This window comes from Poecilia formosa, unplaced genomic scaffold (assembly GCF_000485575.1).
Source record: "Poecilia formosa unplaced genomic scaffold, Poecilia_formosa-5.1.2 Scaffold65, whole genome shotgun sequence".
Lineage (NCBI taxonomy): Eukaryota > Metazoa > Chordata > Actinopteri > Cyprinodontiformes > Poeciliidae > Poecilia > Poecilia formosa.
Genome location: NW_006800004.1, coordinates 2,019,927 through 2,037,488, shown reverse-complemented (window position 1 = coordinate 2,037,488; position 17,562 = coordinate 2,019,927). Strand labels below are relative to the sequence as shown.

The following is a 17,562-nucleotide window of genomic DNA, read 5'->3' as shown; positions in this document are numbered from 1 at the left end:
ACCCAATCCAAACATCTCATTCTACTTTTATTTGTATTTTTTTACCTTAAAAAGAAAGCTAGATGGGATTTCTGTTTTGTAATCTCAGTGCCCTTTGTATTGTTTATATTCATGCATAACCATTTGGATGCAGAAAACTTCAAAACTGAATCAAATCTATCTCTCATATTATGAGAGATAACGTGCCGTGAATGCTACCAACAAGCTATTGAGAAGCGACAGTCCACGTGCTTGCACTGCGCATGTCAGAATGCTTCCTGGTTCGTCCGCTCCTTGGTTATTTGTCAAACTGTGTGCCGTGGGCGGGGAGCAGCGTGCAGTAGTGATGTCAACAACATCGGTCAGTGGGTCAGCACCCTTGTAATGTCGCTACGTGAATATATACAAATGCTGCCAAACGGAAAAAACACGGAATATTATTTGTACTGGTCTGTTTTTGTCACGAGCCATTCGAAGTTCACGTTTAATCACATACACCGTTATCGGTAGCCAGTCTTAGCTAGCGCTAGCATGCTAGCTTTGAAAGGAAGATAAGAGATGTCCAGTGTATTTGGTGAAGCACAGAAGGAAGGTAACGGAGACAGAACAGGCACACTCTGACAGCTCAGGTATGTTTCCGGTATCTTTATATGGTTTTGTTTGTTTTAATTTGTACACGGTTAAAGAACTGCTGGGCTTTTAACTCCCCCCGTTTCTTTTATTTATTAACTAAGCGCTTTATATTTTTAAATAATTTACGCCCTTATTTACGTTATGAATGTGCGGTGAAAATTATCTTGTTATGGTTGTCAAATAATTTTGATTCTTGTAGCCGCTACCTCTTGTTATCACTAACTTGCGAAACAGCGCCTCTTCGGTCAGTTCGGCGAAAAACGGTATTGCTACGAATACAACCTGCAGAAATATCCATATTATACACAGAGACATGATTACGTCTGCAGTCAGTAAGATAATATAGTATGGTTTATGAGTGAATATGTTTTTCTCCCAACTGTTTAAATTATCATGTCATTATTTGCTTGATTCTCTTCTCAAATCACAAAGTAATCTGTCTTATATATTTATCTTTTAGAGAATTCCTTGAGCCATGATCAACACTGAAGCTGCAAGAGAATTCCAGGCCAAAGAGCGCAAATACAAAGAGCAGCTGAGGAGATGTTTATCATCTGCTTTGTCTGCAGACCTCAACAGGTAATATTTACCTATAATTGCACAGGCATTGAAAAAAAAAATCACATATTGTTTGTCTCACACTTCACAATTATTCCACTTCTTTGTTTTGGCTGATCAGAACTCCAGATAAAATACACAGAAATTCTTGTGGTTGAGTATACTTAACTTTTTTAAAAATTATATTGCAAAATATATTTTAAAATTATATTTTGAATAATATAATTGTGAGAAAAATGTGAAAATGTTAAAGAGGGATAGCCGTGAGCCTGACTCTTAAAGTGAAGCCATATGAAGAAGATATCAACACATCGATCTCACAAGGAATTTCTTCTATAAACAAACTTTTTTTAAATTAGCTAATTGGTCACATTGATACAAGCGACCTGGGATGGGAATCCTCTTTTAACAAGAGTGGCCTGTCAGGTTTTTGTTTCTCCACTGTGATTGGAGCTGGAGAACAAATGTGACACCGACATTTGATCTATGAGTGCACACTTGGCCGACTCGGACTGTTTTCTGGGTCACCCAGATCAGTCATTGCGGCGGGATGAGATATGATGATGGTAAAGAAGAAGTGGACCGCCTCAGGACTTGTGTGTTCCAAAGTCCTGAAGTGGAAAAACAGGCCATCGGATATATGTTTAAAGCTCTGGACAGGAATTATGAGGCTTGAAAAGTATGGGAATTTGATTAATGTATCTCCTGGGACTGGATAAGCAGAGAAAAAACAAAATGGAGAGGAGATGCAAATCTTTAAGTGTCTAGTGATTCAATTTCATTCTGATTTTTAGGGTTACGATTCAATTCAGAAATGGCTTATAATTCGGAAACCAATTTTTCTAATCTGTCTGGATATTCTGTTTAAAATATGTGAGTGATAAGGGAGAAAGACAAAGTTAAATACTGTATCAAATTCCATCAGTTTATATTTACAAACCTAGGCGTATGCATCAAATCCTGTAACTTAAATGACCAGTATTCGGTTAGCTTAGCTGCCTGGCTTTTTATTAAGCAAAAATAGTTATTCAAAATATCATTTGTACAAAAAACTAAGCAGACTCAATTTTTGAACTTTTTGAATTGATTCAGAATTCCCAGGACTAGAAATTGTGACTCTTTGTGGAATTGATTTTTTTCTGACCCTCTAAAATAGAGTATCAAGAAGTTTCATTACTTTTAATTTTTTCAGTCACCCATCAACCCATGAAGTTGGTGTTTTAATAATTTTTTTTTCCTGGTTCCATATTTACAACTGCACCACTGTGCTCTGATTGTACAGGGAAGGTTTGTATTTAGATTTTAAATGCGTAAACATGGCTGACCACTCTGGATATTTAAGTCAGGCAAAGTATGGAATTCCTTAAACACTGGAGATTGTCCATCGGCTAATACTTGCATGTAAAACCGATCTTATCTACCTCTACAAAGGGAGAGCTGACTGACAGACTGGCCCAGCAGGTCATGTCTGCATGTTTGCAGTTAACAATAGTCACCCCACTGTTGCCAACTCAGCAACTTTCTCGCTATTTTCAGCAAATTTTTTAAAGATCCATCCATGATTGGACAAAAAACTGCAATTGGTGCTCCCCTATGCTGTCACCTTCCTAGAATAATGATGTAGGTAAAATGTTTACTAAGTAAAAAGAAGGTTTACTAGGTAAAAAGTTTTGGTTTTCTTTTTGCCAAAATCACTTTTGGCAAAATATGACTGAAGGTGATGATATGGAATTCTGAGAAAATGTGTAAAATGTTTAATTTCTATTTATTCTTGGTTTTAATGTCTGTGTATTTGTTGCTATGATTTTAAAGTCTGAGGCAGAAACCTGGAAAATAACTGCTGTGTGTCTCTCCAGGTTGCTGCAGGAGGAACTTGAGGCAGATGTCTCCCTATATGCGGGTTCTGGTTCAGTCCGAGCTCACAGAGCCGTGCTGCTGGCCAGAGCTCCTCATCTCCTACAAGGACAGACGCATAAGGATCCCATCATCATCCATCTGCCAGGTTACGATCTGCCAGCACTGAAGGATTTTCTCAGGTAGACTTGAGTTCTCTTCTGTTTCCTGGTTTACTTCACAGAACAGCATCACTTAAAACCTCAGATCTGCATTTCTTTTGGCACTAAACTTCCAGTGGGTGTCTTACAGAAGTTCATTTACATATATTATGAGCCTCAATAAATACCAAAAATACCTGCATAATTGTGCTATTAAAGAAAAGTTGAGTCGACTTCTCTGAAAGCAGCTTCATTTAATGTCTCGGTTGTAATGCTGCTATGAATGTGCTTTAACAATCTGCGAGTCGAGTCGTTTAGATGAATTCATAATACCGCTGAGAATTTTCTGTTTGTGACTCACACTTGAAAGGTTTCAGCTTTCTCGTTGAGAGGTTTGATCCTTCAGGGAGAAGCAGCAAATTAGTCAATATGTTTCTCAGGTTTCTCTGTTAACTATATATGCTCATCCTTAAAAAGCAGCTGCTGCTGGGAAAGCAAAGACAGATTCTTACAACAGACATGGGCTCCAACATCACATTAGGGCTGCTCATACTCACATGTGAACTGTTGATGTTGTTTGCACTGAATGCCAATGCAAACAGTGCAGACTTCTTCAGAATGAATATAAAAGTATAATTATTTCATTTAGGCAAGTGAGTTTCCTTCTGAAGTTTTAATCTGACCCAGATTCATTGAAATTGGTGGGTTTCATTGGAGAGAGGTGGCTAATGTGCACAGTCCATTTCATTTTATTAGAGTTGAGGTTTGAACAATTCCAGAAGCTTAATGTTGCTTTTCAAAAGAGTTATAAAATCTTTTTATGATCCTTGTCCTGCCGAAACAGCCAACTTCTGAACTGCTTCAGTGACAGTGGTTCCTGTGGACTGGACAAAATAGACTACATGTACATTCTTCAGTTTCACCTCAACTCTGCTTCTAGACGATTTAAACTTGAATGTAACAGGATGTTCCAACAGGATCCCAAACACATCTTGGAACTGGTTTTGGAAAGGTTAAAGCAGACTAAGGTTTGCATCACTCAGGTCAGCCAACTTACCTGAATGAGGTGACATTACTATACTCTATACTAGAGTATCGTAATGATCCATACTCTGAGGTATGAATCATTCTTCAGAGCAAAATGAACCGAACTCTACCATTAGCGATAAAAAGACTGGATAAATGTCTAATCAGAATCCTGCCTAAGGCTTATTGATGGCTTCTCTGCAACTCCCCGATGAACATTTCTCTAAATATTAGTGAGAATCTATGTATAATTTTGACCTTATGTTCAAACCTTTTCACCCAGTTCTTGTTTTGAAGCATCACTAAAACTGGTGGTTGTAGACATGTTCCATCCTGAAATAAAACGTGGTTCACATGTATCTATGACGTTCATACTACTGATGGACATAAAAGCTTTTTACATGCTCTGTAATATCTCCCACATCAACCGACTTCCTTTAATGCAGAGAAGCTGCAGCTCATCTGCGATAACAGGAGGTGCAATACTTAGTTTTCTCCACCAGGGACAGTGATTTATTTCCAGCCTCAACCCCTTTCTGCCTGAGCTATGTGCCTGCTTGTGCTAAAAGATGACTGTATCTTTTGTTGTTACATAGTTAAATGCATTTTAGGAAAACAGATGTTAACAAATTAGAGAAATGAGTACAACACTGCCTCTCAGTTCCCATGTTGGTCAAGGTAGTATACCAGGCAAAATATAGAATATACATTGTTTTTGAGAAGGTTCATGTCACTGATTAAGATAAACGTCTCTGCCCACAGGGTGAAAATACTACTCAGTCCTGTGGCGACAGATGTCATTTTGTGTCAGATGATACTGTGGCTTGGAAATGCACAAAAGGTTCCGTTTTAATTAACTTTCAGAGTCTTGCCCACAGGCAAGTGTACACAGCAGAGCAGAGCATGCGAACGGCTGAAGCAAACTGCGACACAGAGAGCAGCGCTGCAAACCAAGCAGATCCTCACAGTTCCACTGACTCAGGTAAACAGATCAACACGTGGAGGGTTTATTCTGGATCATGTGACCACTAAGCTGCCCACCTCTATCCACTTTCCTCACATTATGTTTTCTTAGTCATAATCTACTTAAGAGCTAATCCCTTTTGGGCCTTTGTTGCTGTTCCTGCTAATTACAAGAAGTTCCTGCAGATTTAGACCCTGCCTTGTCTTTATTCTCTTAGTTTACGTTGTTTTATCAGTCACATAATGTATCCAGAGCAGATTAAAGTTCACGTAAGATGTTTTGGTGCTTCCTTATTATCAATCTCTGCTTCTGTCCAGGTGCGTTTGTTCTTGAGCCAGCCTCAGGCCTCAGTACTGACTTGCTGGATCTGTACAAAAGGGGAGAACAGTGTGACATCACCATCCAGGTGGCTGAGCAGGTCTTCTCCTGCCACAGGTAGAGCTACTTTAGTTGCTATCCACTAGACTACAGTTTCTTTGAAAAGTGTTCATACACCCTGAATTTTTTCTAACGATGGGAAATCTTATGGCTTTGCTGAGTAAAGGAGCTATTTTAGATCCCAAATTGTTTCTTAAAGGTTGTGCTGAAATGAATTTATCACTAAATAAGTAATATTAAATTCTGTTTTGAACTCAGTTACTAATTTACAAAATATACAGAACTTGAAGCCTTTAATATTCATATAGTTTGATGGTATTCTCAGAAGACAAACCTCCACTATTAGAACTAGTGAATAGTTGAATAGAAGTGAGAAGGGAATCTAGAACATTTCTGAAGAAATTTAAAAGCAACCTTTCTCATTTAGCATATTCAGATTCAAATGAGGGGTTCTGATGCTGACTTCGGTTCTGTGGGCCTCAAGTTTGAGCATCAAAGCTTAAACAGCTTAAAACAAAAGAGTCTGTGTTTGTTGCATGTCATAAAAATGTCCAGAGTTAGCTAAAATGCGACCTCCAGTAATATACTCCATCTAGTGTGTAAACAGCAGTTTAAAAGCTAAAATTAGCAAAAATGCTAAGGTTAGTTCTATTTATGTCAGAAGCATACGGGCAGTTAGCCTTGTTGACTAACATTTAACCTTTGTTTCCAGCTGTAAGTCTAATTGGGTGTTACTCTACCAGCATTGTGCATCTAGACATGGAATAATTTCAATACTTTATACTGCAGTATAACTCAAGCTGAGTAGCTGTTATTCTCATATATTTTAAATTTTTGCCTCAGATTTTTAATTGGATTCAAGTTCAGACTTTGATTGGGCCATTTTAACACATGGACATGTTTTAATTTAGATTCCAACCACATACAAAAAGTTGTATTCTACATTGTCTAGCAGGTGAGGCTGTTCATGATTGAGTGTAAGAGTTATATCCACAGTTATATCGTGGATTTTCTCTTTAAAAGTGCATAGTATCAATAAGTGAATAGAAATTTCACAATATAAATCCTTTATCCAGTAGGTGATGCTGTATTAAGAGCTACTGTACACCTTTACATTATGGTGTCATGTTGAAGCCTTATGTTGACTGTGTCCTTTCTACATTATGTAACATACAGCAGCAGAGGTGCAGCATGTGCTGCCCCACTCAACAGTGGGTGGTCATTCAGTGATTCAAAGGTAGAAGTTTCAACTAGTAACCATGGAGACAGTTTTCTCTTGACTCCTGTGATCGTCACAGAGAAGCTGGGCCACGCTCTGGTTGCTCTGCAGCTGTGATTGCCATGGCAGCAGAGCTAAAGTTCTCTCTGTCCCTTGACTAAACTTCATTCAATAGATATTTCAGTCCTTTACTAAAGCCGTATGAGGATGATACGATGATGTAGGTAATTGGGAGCACATATGCAAAAAGTTTCAAACACCATCTTTAATAAAGCATGTAAGTAAAATGAATTATAGAACAGAAATATATCATTCTAAGCATATGGCATGTGCATTAAAAGAAAAAATTCTGCTTCACTGGTTTTCTAGGGCGATCCTGTGTGCACGTTCTCAGTACTTCCGTGCTATGCTCAGTGGGAGTTGGATGGAGAGCTCCAGACAATGCATCACTCTGCATGGGTAAGACTTCTCCTCACCTCAGATCTCAACGTTTTACCTTGCAAACCCCAATTTCTTATAGGATGCTACGAAGGTATTTGATGGTATTTGGATTTCTACCAACAACGGTTCTTGTTGTCTAAATGTCTAGCCTTCCGAAGATGCTGAGGAGCCACTGTTAAAACCCACACCATCTCAGCCTCCACACTTTGTTTCTTTCTTTTTTTTTTTCTCCTCCATGACGTAAAGTGTCATTTGTCCATGCATCGCTGATCTGAGGGTAACGGAGGAAGACACGGCTGTCAGATTGGAGAGCGATTGTGTTGATTCGCTGGGGGAGCCTTTTCCTTCACCCTCAGGCTGCGGTCTTGTGCATTAAGTGCTGGATAATGTATGATTGTATTTGCAGGAGTCAGGTCGATGTTTAAGCAGCTCTTAGCAGAACTGTTTTTGTGATGTAAATGCAAGTTTGTCCACATATAACCACAAAATGTTCTTTGTAGTATTCAGCGTCAAAAACAAACACACCTGTTCTTGGAAACTATATTTTAAAAAGTTCAACAACTTGTTTGCAGAAGTGTACAAACTTTAACAAAGTCAAAAGCAAAATTATTGATGACTACCTGACTATCTTTATTTTGCAATGGTGTACAAAATAATGAGTTGAACTCTTTGTTTCCTTCTCCTGACCAACTGTGACATTAAAATCCAATTGAGACATCTGAACTGAGGTTCTCTCCACAATTTTAAAAAGTCTTAAATTTATGCATCTAAAATCCAGGCCTGAAAATTGAACAAAGATTTTTGCAGTTTTGTTTTACTGTTTATTGATGTCAACCTTTTCAGCTTGGGACCAGATGAGATGGAAATCTTGCTCCAGTTTATGTACGGAGCTGTCATGGATTTGCCCAGCGGAGCCAACGCCAGGTATAGTGTGTCTGAGTATGGGGTTCAGTAATCACTGCACACGATGAGAAAACAGGCTAACCTGAATGCGATCTCTCTACCACACAGTCAGGTTACCATAGCTGCAGACATGTTGGGTCTGGAGGGGCTCAAAGACCTGGTGGAGATGATTTTTACCCGCGACTACTGCCGCTTCTTCCCCAAGGTTAGAGAAGCATCTGTGTTACTGAAGGCAGTCTGCTAACATTAAAGGGTTTTGTCTTTAATTTTGAATAAAACTTAGAAATTCTGAGTTATTTAAATTACAAACACCAAATTACTAAACTGTTGTCAACTCTGATTGACCCACCTATTTTTATCTGCTCCATTTCTTTTCTGTCGACCGTCTTGATCAGGAGATGATGTAAAAGTCCATAAAACCAGTCAAATACATTATATTGTTGGCAGGATGAGTTGGGATGGATGGCACATTAAATATAATAGGCTGTGAAATCTTGCATACCAGCAGCCCTTCACCACTGCATGCATTAATTTTGCTGTAAAGATTGTAAGTTAATTTATACTGCACCTCAGTTATATTTTAGTGCTTTACTTACTAAATATGTTGGTTTGGGGGAGAACATGTTACACATCCACTTCTAGTTTTCTTCTGGTTTTTTGGGTTTTTAAATCTTTTTTTAAACAAATTTTAGGATTCAGATTTAGGTGAACTTGACTGAAACACTTCACACTTACATTTTCACAGATCAACTTGTTTCTCTTCATAAACAAGCATGATATTTACTTGCAAAGGATTTCTTTGTCAAATATTGGCACTAAAGCATCTGTTTCTTAAATGGAAGGTGTTTTTTTTTGTGTTTTTTTTTCCATTTCCAGCAGCCAGTTGACGGGGTTCAGAAAACGGTTCTAGAGTGTTTGTCGCTCACACACGCCTTAGGGCTCCAAAACCTCCACATGCTCTGTAGGAGGTAAGTTTGCATTCAGCACCAAGTAGCAGCTGTTAATGAGAAAAATAATACTATCACATTCTGAATGCTATATAATGATACAAAATAGAATATAATTCACATTGAATACTAATATTCCTACATGGTTGTATGTTATATGGAAACATTTTGAAAAATTACAGTTATTTATGACTGGCCATAGTTGGAGTCATTCTTGCCACTCCTGGTTACAGCTGATTGACTTCTTTTAGACCTTTTTCATCTCTATCTTGTTGCTAGGTAACCAGGCTTCAGTTTATGCTTCTCTTTAAGCGACCAAGAGAGGAGGACAAGGTTCCGGGGCAATTTGCTTTAATGAGAAACACAGCTTGTCTACAAGCCTAAATTTGAATGTTTTTATTTTATTCTAATCTGGCTTTAATATTTTTAACAGTCATATAATTCAATTTACATAAATACTTTTACGTTTTAGAATGTTTCTAGGCTAATTTACTTCTTATCTTTTTCATTGTGAGAATCCACCTCTTTACAGCGCTTTCTTTAAATCTTTACACTCAAACTTTTCTTTTTCTCTCTTCCACACTATAGCCACAAACATCCCAGCATATTACTGGTTTATGTGATAAACTCAAAATAATGCGTAGTTATAAAGTAAAATATGTAATCAGAAATTAAACCACATGCACACTGTGTAGATCCTATGGCTTCAGGAAATGCGTTTTCATTGCGTCCACTCTGCGTTTTCAGGTGGGTAGCGGAACATTTTGTGAAAGCCTGGTGTGAGAGGAACTTCTCCCTCCTGTCCCCGGAGCTGCAGCGCGCCTGCATTACGGCCGTAACAGACACAATGGTGAGTGGACTCCACCCACTGTCCTCTGCTCTGCTCCTTTCAAGCCCAAATATCACCAAACAGAGCACTTGTCTATTTCAACAGGAAGGAAAAAGCATGACGATCTGATTAGAGATGAGCTTTATTCAATTCTCTGTTATTAACATCGGCCTAATTCAGGACTTGGATGAAGATTGATCTGTGGCTTGTAATTGGTGGCTGAGTCTTTAGTCTGTGAATCAAGACTGACCCGCTGTGGTTTGAACTTGGTACATGGTGACATTACAGCACTATGAGGGGATTCCCTCCTCTGATCACCAGGGGGTTGGGCAGGAGTAAATACATTTTTATATATATATTTTTTTTATCTGATGCTGTTTGGTTCACCTCTTTTGTTTGTTGTTCTTAGAGAGTTTTTCCTTTAGCTGATAGATGTTTTCCCTCAGACTGTACGGAACGCCGTCACGCTGCTCTGTGGCACGGAGCAGCTGATTGGCAGCCTCCCAGAGGTGAAGTGGGCCCAGCATGTGAGGGCCATGGCCGTGGAGCTCCAGGAAGAGAGCCTGCACTTCATAGTCCAGCACCTGCCCAGGGTGATCCACACTCAGGCCTTCCACGACCTCCGCAGGGTAATAACGGCTCCACACCTTTTAAGCCAGGAGGGCTCATCGTGCGGCCCAGGGAACATTTGTGCTGCCAACTGCAGTTCAAGAATGATTCATATTTGTTTTTTTAAGCTACTTATTTTTAATCAGGGTAAAATTATTTTCTCACAGTTTAAAATCTCAAGTACGGCACAAAAATATAAATCTTTTTACAGCCGTGCTTTTATAATAAGTAGAACCACGTTTTATCCAGAGGCTTTTCCTGAAAAGCCGACTTTGCTGCACTCAAATCCACTTGTATTTAATTTATTCAACTCAGCCAGTCAGCGGCAGGAAGCAGATGTAAACAACAGCTTCAGCTTCCTGTAACCTGCTTGAATCAGGTTCTTACAGTGTGGAATGAAATCTGTTCAACCAAAATGCCAAACAATCACCAGTTTGACCTTTAAAATTCACACCACAGGCTGGAGATATTACTAACCAGCCTACACAACACATTTTATCTTGAATTGTTTTACCTTTTGGATGATTGTGTTGCTCCTTCTCAGAGCTGCAGTAAACATTAAGTTCCCAACTAACAACAGACATGTCTGCCGGGCCTTTTTTTTTTTTTTTACATGTTGGGTTGATCTGTGCTGTTTAAATTCAAAGTTTTACATTTTGGAAAAATGTTTTAGAACTTCCCCATGATGCCATTTCTTCACCAGAAACCTAAAATTAGTGGTTTTAATGTGACAAAATGTGGAAAATCTTAAGAAATGTGAAGACTTTTACACTGCATCTGTTTTGTTCTTGGTGTGTCACTGACTTGCAGAGAGAGGAGTTTACCAGAGAGCCGACGCTGCTGAAGAAGCTGTGCTTGGCGGTGAGGGAGGGCGTAGCTGTGGACAACTGCTGTGATCTGTTCACTACTGTTAACTCTCTGTGTGAAGATAACTTTGATGGAGATTTTCACCTGGAACATCAGAAACAAGAGGAGGTAAACTAATCCTTATTCTTAGTTGGATTGTCGTTGATTGAACATATGTTGGCGATATGAACACGACCTTATTAAATTTGAAGGTTTTACTTTATTAGTTTGTAGAATTATATAAATACAAATCCAGAATAGACAATAAATGATAAATTATATGGTTACTTACATAATTCAGTAGATTTCACAACAGTTTTTCGTAGCATGAATGTTTTTGATCCTGCAGTGATTTTATTTGAAAGTCAGTCAAAGTTGTCCAAAGTGTGGCATTTTCAGTCACTGGACAGATTTTTCTTTGTCTTTTTCTTTTTTTTTTTTGACTCCTAATTTAAGACTAGTATAAATTTGTCTCAGTCCTGAGGGAAATTAGTATGGCAGTAAAAGACAACTAAATTGATTTATTAAAATTGGCAAAATATAGCATTTTTAAAAAGTGACCCAAATCCTGTTCTTGTTGCTGTGAATAGACACATTTTGGGCACTGCATGCTTTTCTTTTGATACGCAAACCAACAAATGTATGTTTATGTTTTGGATCTACAATGATTTTCAGATCCCTCTTCCACAATATATTACTTCTTTATTTATGTCATTATAATGTCGTATGTTTAGTTTAATGGGTAGGACGTAAAATATTTTTTTGTTTGTCATTAAAAAAAAAGCATTGCTATTGCCAGTGGGTACTCGCATAAGATCACATCTAATCTACAAAGGGTCTGGTAATCAGACCTTTGCTTATTAATTATAGAAAATCAAACTCTCAAACAGCATCATTTAGTTGTCTTTTACTGCCATACCAATCAATTGCAGGCCCAGAGACTGTTTGACAAAGTCTTCCAGCAGAACGGATGATACCCGATTTTATTCTTTGGTCTCCAGAATTCAGTGACAGCATGCAGGCTCAGATTGAGATTCAGGTGCTCCGTTTTCCATTAACCAGCAAGAGAAACTGTCTGCAAAGCAACATAAAGACAAGAGCTAAGCTTGTGAGGTGGCTCCCACGACAAAGTGACTTGGCTGCAGGAGTTAAAGCTGCGTACAGTAGAGCAGGATGGATTAGGCTGAGGGACGCTGTGACGTACGCCGGGTGCCTCACTAATCTAGCTGTGTGTGTCTAATGTCGAAGGCAGTGTGTTGTTTGTAAGATTTGTGACAGCAGAGAGCAACGTTGGCTCCCGTTTGTCCTCCGGTCCTCCAGTGTGAAAACAGGAATATGGACATCGACTCATGAGGTCCCAGATTCTGTTTAGGAGAGCTCAGCCACAGAGGCAGAGGGCAAGGGAGGGGCAGAGAGAGAGAGAAGAGGGAGGAGGCGAGGGTATTTGTTGCCATGGTGAAACATTCTTGAAGCAGCTGCTGATTCGCCCGCGCTGCAGCGCACCCCTTCCATTCTTCTGCCTGTCTCCTCTGTGTCACCGCCAGCCGTTCAGGCAGGAGATCGGCACGCTACGTGGGCGCCTCTGGACCTTCCTGCTTCAGACCTCTTATGCGGCTCGCCACACGCCAGGATGGGAGGCACTCTCACCCAAACACAAAGAGAGGATATTAGCAGGTAAAGGCTGGAATTCTGTCTCAAAGCCTCGCTCTGTGTATGGAAGGAACGGGAATGCTTTTCATTTGTTGTCTTCTACTAAAGCCGGTGGCTCTGCTTACATAAAAATCCTCCAAAGTCCTCTCTGCTCCAGCTTCTTATATTACAGCAGCGTGCTGGCTGCTAACCCATTTATTATCCAGCCAGAGCTTTTATGAGACATAGTGGCAGTGTGTGTGCAGCTCGCTGGCTTATGAATGCACATCAACATGGTAAATGGACCAGATGCGCCATGCTTGTTTTTAACAGGATGAAGCTTAGCCTGCTGCTGTTGTGGCTCTGCATACATTTAAAAGCTTTCACAAATGCAATTACCAACCCGCTTCATTCATGTTGATCTAATAATATTTTGAAATGGGATGCATGAATAATTGATATGACTGGTATCGGTGTATGGCCCAGTGTTCCTACAGTTCTTAGCAGTGTGTTTAGATTCTAAGGATTCAGGATTTAGAACCTTTATGTTTAACAAATAAAGGTTGTTCTCTTACATTGTAAGAGAATGTACGAGATGTAAATGAAAGATCATTAACTATATTTGTTTTTTATGTAAAATCAGTGAATGTGAGTGAAATAATGTATTGTTGTTATATTGTGTTAATGTTATATTTTTGGTTAATCTCATTTGTTCATTTGTTACTTTTTTCTCCACCTTCTGACAGAGGCTATTGATAAAGGAGACAATCGAAGACTCGGTAAAAAGCCAGTGTTCACTAGCTCACAGGTAATGATCAGTGTTTGGATCAGACACAAGTAACATTTCATTTTGCTTTTTACATAAATTGAAAATTTCTTTATAATGAAAATAAAACAAGCTTCTTCTTTTTTTCAACTGCCCAAACTTATCACTACAGTGAAGCTCTTCAGGTTGAGGGGCACAAGTATCTATGGAAATGAAACCTAGTTAATTAGTTATTTAACTGGGCAAAACAGCTAATTGCTCACCAACTTTTTTTCTTGTTTTTGCACACTTCAACATGTAGAGGCATGTCTCAACCCCTGATAGTTAGTTTTATAGGTCCTTTCATATAATAACAGCTGTTTCAACAACAGAAAAATCTAGGATTTTATGCTTTTACTATATAACTATATAGAAGCCTTAAAGGGGCAGTGTTATGTAAAAATCAACAGTTTTGAGCTTTACATCATGTTATACTGTTATTCCTTTATCGAAAACATTCCTGGAGTGTTGCTTTGATTCTTTCATTCATGTTTGAGGAATCCTTTAATCTCCACGGTAACCATTTAGCTGTGCAAAACACCTGGTTGGACCTCAGCCCCGTCTTCAAGGCGCACAGTTCCTCCTTAGAGCTGCAGTTTAGAAACTTTTGAGCTTCCGCCTCACAGAGCAGCACTCCTCTGTGGCTCCTCCACTCAGCTCCTTCAGATTTGCCAGCAGCAATTAGCAACACCTGGCGGAACTGTTCATGTGCTGATCTCATTGTAGGAGCTACTTGTCAGTGAAACGCTGGTAAAAACATTATTAAAGGGTTAATAGAGGAGCCATTTTGTGATGATTTCCTGAAGACGGAGTTTCAGAAAGAGAAAGAGACTATGGCAAGGCGTTGTCATAGTTGATCTATGAACAGATCAGGAAAATGTAATATTGTCTGATTGCAGCTATCAGTTGTTTTCTTGGTGCATCTCTTAATTTTATCATTGCAAGAATTTTGCCAAAGTTAATTATGCAAACCTAAAGGGCAAGTTTAGCTCACGGCAATCCATGGGAGTGGCTATTCTTTAGTCACAGTGTGTCACATGCCCCCATAGTAAGAGCTAGAAATAGAAAGTGAACAGATTTATGGGATGTAACTGATGTGTTGTCTAAACGCCAAGACATCATAAATTAGTGGCTAAAAGCACTGCATGTCCCTCAGGTCATGTAGAAAGTCAAGTTCTGTGTGCCAAAATAGAAATCTGCCTTTTGAAAGACTCAGAGTAGATCTGAGAATAGACATCAATGTAACACGGTGGTCTAATTTTACCCACTATCCCTTTACTGCTGATTTTTTTATGTATTTTTTTATTCCCTGCTGATTGACCTAGTGCAGTAATACAGTTACATGACTCTTACTTATTTTTATCCTGCAGTCAAAGGCTGTAAAATGCCCCACATCTCAATCTGAGAGCTCTCCGGTTCACAGGACAAACCGGGCGCCGCAAAACAGAAACCCAGACGTCCGCAGCGCCGCGTCAGCCATGAAATCCGATGGTCTGAGCACAGCAAGCAAGCCGGGAGAAAGCCAAAACTCTAAAGCGAAGAACGCAAAGAAACAAGACAGGAGCGTGGCGACAAAGGCAAAGACAGCGCCGGCCGGCGCAGTGGTTGTCAACGGCACGGCAGCCGCCGGGGCAAAGCGGGATGTGTCCGAGGCAAATGGCTCGAGAAGCTCCCACAGGCCAAAAGAGCAAGAAAAGAAGCCGAACCCAGGCGCAAGGCCTAAAACCTCCCCCCCCAGCTGCACATCCACAACCCAGGCAACTGTAGCTAAGGTCCAGAAAGGTTCGGCGGGAAAGGCTGACAAGTCTGCTGGCGCCGTCACTACCCAAGCACATCCTGGTGCTTCATCCACATCAGCCACTACCTCGCCAGAAAACTGTGCCAGCAGTCTGCACGACAGCCACTCCATTCCAGGTTTACACTCTTTTATTGACTTCTTTACGTTTCATCGGCATCAACAAGATTCATTGTCCTCTAGCGGCAGAACAGCAGCTGAAGCTGAATGGTTGTTGAGTCGCCTCCAGAGATAAAACTGTAGCCAGAATTAGAAAGGAACATCGGTTTAATTAGTGTAATCAATACTGTGCTGTCCCAGGGAGGGAGCTTTGGAAGAAGGGGCTTATTTCATGTCTGAACACTGATTTGTCTGGAAACAAAGCAACATACAGCTCTCTTTGTCAGTCTGCTGGTGGCAGCAGAGGTTGCAGCCTTCCACAGCTGTCACACAGGGGGGAGAGGGGGGAGGGTCAGACCACTGAGCTCTTTAATGAGGGAGCTGGAGCTGGACGACCAACTGTCCTGTCCAGTCCTGCTGGTACAAATATACAATCACCACTATGGAAGGCTGTTCATTCAGCTGTTTGACTCTGTCTCCAAAATGTTTGATCTAACAGCTGACCAATCTGCAGGACAGAGTGTTTGGGCCAAGCTGAGAAAATAAACAAAAGTGAAATTACGAGAATAAAGTTATAATATTACGGCGTTAGTCAGGCAAAATCATGACTTTATTCTCAAAGTATTATGTCTTTATTCTCATATTATTTGGACTTTCTTCTTAAATGACTTTATTTCTGTATTATTTCGACTTTATTCTTATAATATAAAGTTGTACCAGACGTAATACCAGATGTTAATCTGGTATTACTATGACTTTATCCTCAGAATAATGCAACTTTATTTTCATATTAATTCAACTTTATTCTTCTTGTTTCCTCTTCAGAGATGTTAATACTATGACTTTATTCATGTAATTGTATGACTATGTAATTTTATTTTATTATTTTATTTTATTTTTCTTGGTATGGCCCTAATACTCCATTGTAACTCTGGCTTAGTTGACACATATTTAATAAGACCACAGAACCAAATTACTGTTATAATTCTTCATTGCACATCCGTACAAAAGAGATAGATGTACAAAAATAGTTTTGTTTTCTTGAGTTCACACAATCCCAGAACACCTCATTCTCATAACATGTTAATGATAATTCCTGTTTCTTTAATGAGGTCGTTTGATGCACAGTGCATTCCTAACAGCTGTTCATGTGTTTCATGTCCTGCTTTCTAGGTACAAAATCCAAGCCACAGGCCAAAGCAGTGAACAAGTCGCCTCTGACCAAACAGCCTCAGAGGTCCGACACAGCAAGAACCAGCAGGTGAGAGTTACTGGCTTCAGCTTCCTTTCATTTCAAAGCTGGAAACAAAATAAATTCATTCCCACGTCTTCTATGGTTTGAGTGTTTTGATAAACTATAGAGATGAGTAATCATAACAGTTCTCAAATCTAGAGAATTGTTATTACACTCTATATTTATTGACTGCGATTCAAATCCCTTTTCGAACCTCTTATGGGGCATTATGACCACTGATTGAAACAAATTAGAGGCTTCTTTGTCAGTCAGGAAATTAGATTTCACTGTTTTCAACTATAGATAAGTTTGTTTCTTTTTGTCTTTCTCTCTCTCTCTTTCTTTCTGTTACGCTTTCTTTTTTCTGCTGGCAGCTGCAGCAATAGTTGCCATTTTAAAATGACCATTAAAAGGCCTCAGAACTGTGAAAGGTAAAGTCTGGAAAGGCTGGAGTTTTATATGAAACATTAGTAGGATTTCTGAAAGGAAACAGATAACCTCCTCCTGCCAGAATATTATTGTTATTGAAGTATAGTTTCTTATTGTGGCCTACAAGCAGAAAAAAATAGTTCAAGGCAGGTAGGAACCAGCTCATGATCTGTACAAGACATGTTTTGGCAAAAGGAAATATTAGGTATGAACAGACCAAAACTTGACAAGTACAAAATGACAAT

At 39.4% G+C, this 17,562-nt stretch overlaps 1 protein-coding gene across 1 annotated transcript; it reads left to right on the top strand.

Moving 5' to 3' along the window:
- Positions 1-252: 252 nt before the first annotated feature.
- LOC103139864 (uncharacterized) lies at positions 253-17,323 on the top strand. Its single transcript, XM_016672732.1, has 17 exons — positions 253-340; positions 1,073-1,191; positions 3,027-3,206; positions 5,069-5,172; positions 5,472-5,589; positions 7,121-7,210; positions 8,036-8,116; positions 8,204-8,300; positions 8,972-9,063; positions 9,790-9,892; positions 10,318-10,500; positions 11,291-11,455; positions 12,871-13,000; positions 13,702-13,763; positions 15,131-15,674; positions 16,828-16,915; positions 17,263-17,323. The coding sequence occupies exons 2-17, from the start codon at positions 1,088-1,090 to the stop codon at positions 17,321-17,323; spliced, it is 2,202 nt and encodes a 733-aa protein (XP_016528218.1). The 5' UTR covers positions 253-340; positions 1,073-1,087.
- The last annotated feature ends 239 nt before the right edge of the window (positions 17,324-17,562 follow it).

Excerpts from the sequence above, each read along its gene's own strand:
- LOC103139864 (XM_016672732.1), top strand. The coding sequence starts at position 1,088 with ATGATCAACACTGAAGCTGCAAGAGAATTCCAGGCCAAAGAGCGCAAA. Across the intron at positions 9,893-10,317 it reads CGGCCGTAACAGACACAATG|ACTGTACGGAACGCCGTCAC; the intron begins GTGAGTGGACTC and ends GTTTTCCCTCAG. Across the intron at positions 13,001-13,701 it reads CAAAGAGAGGATATTAGCAG|AGGCTATTGATAAAGGAGAC; the intron begins GTAAAGGCTGGA and ends ACCTTCTGACAG.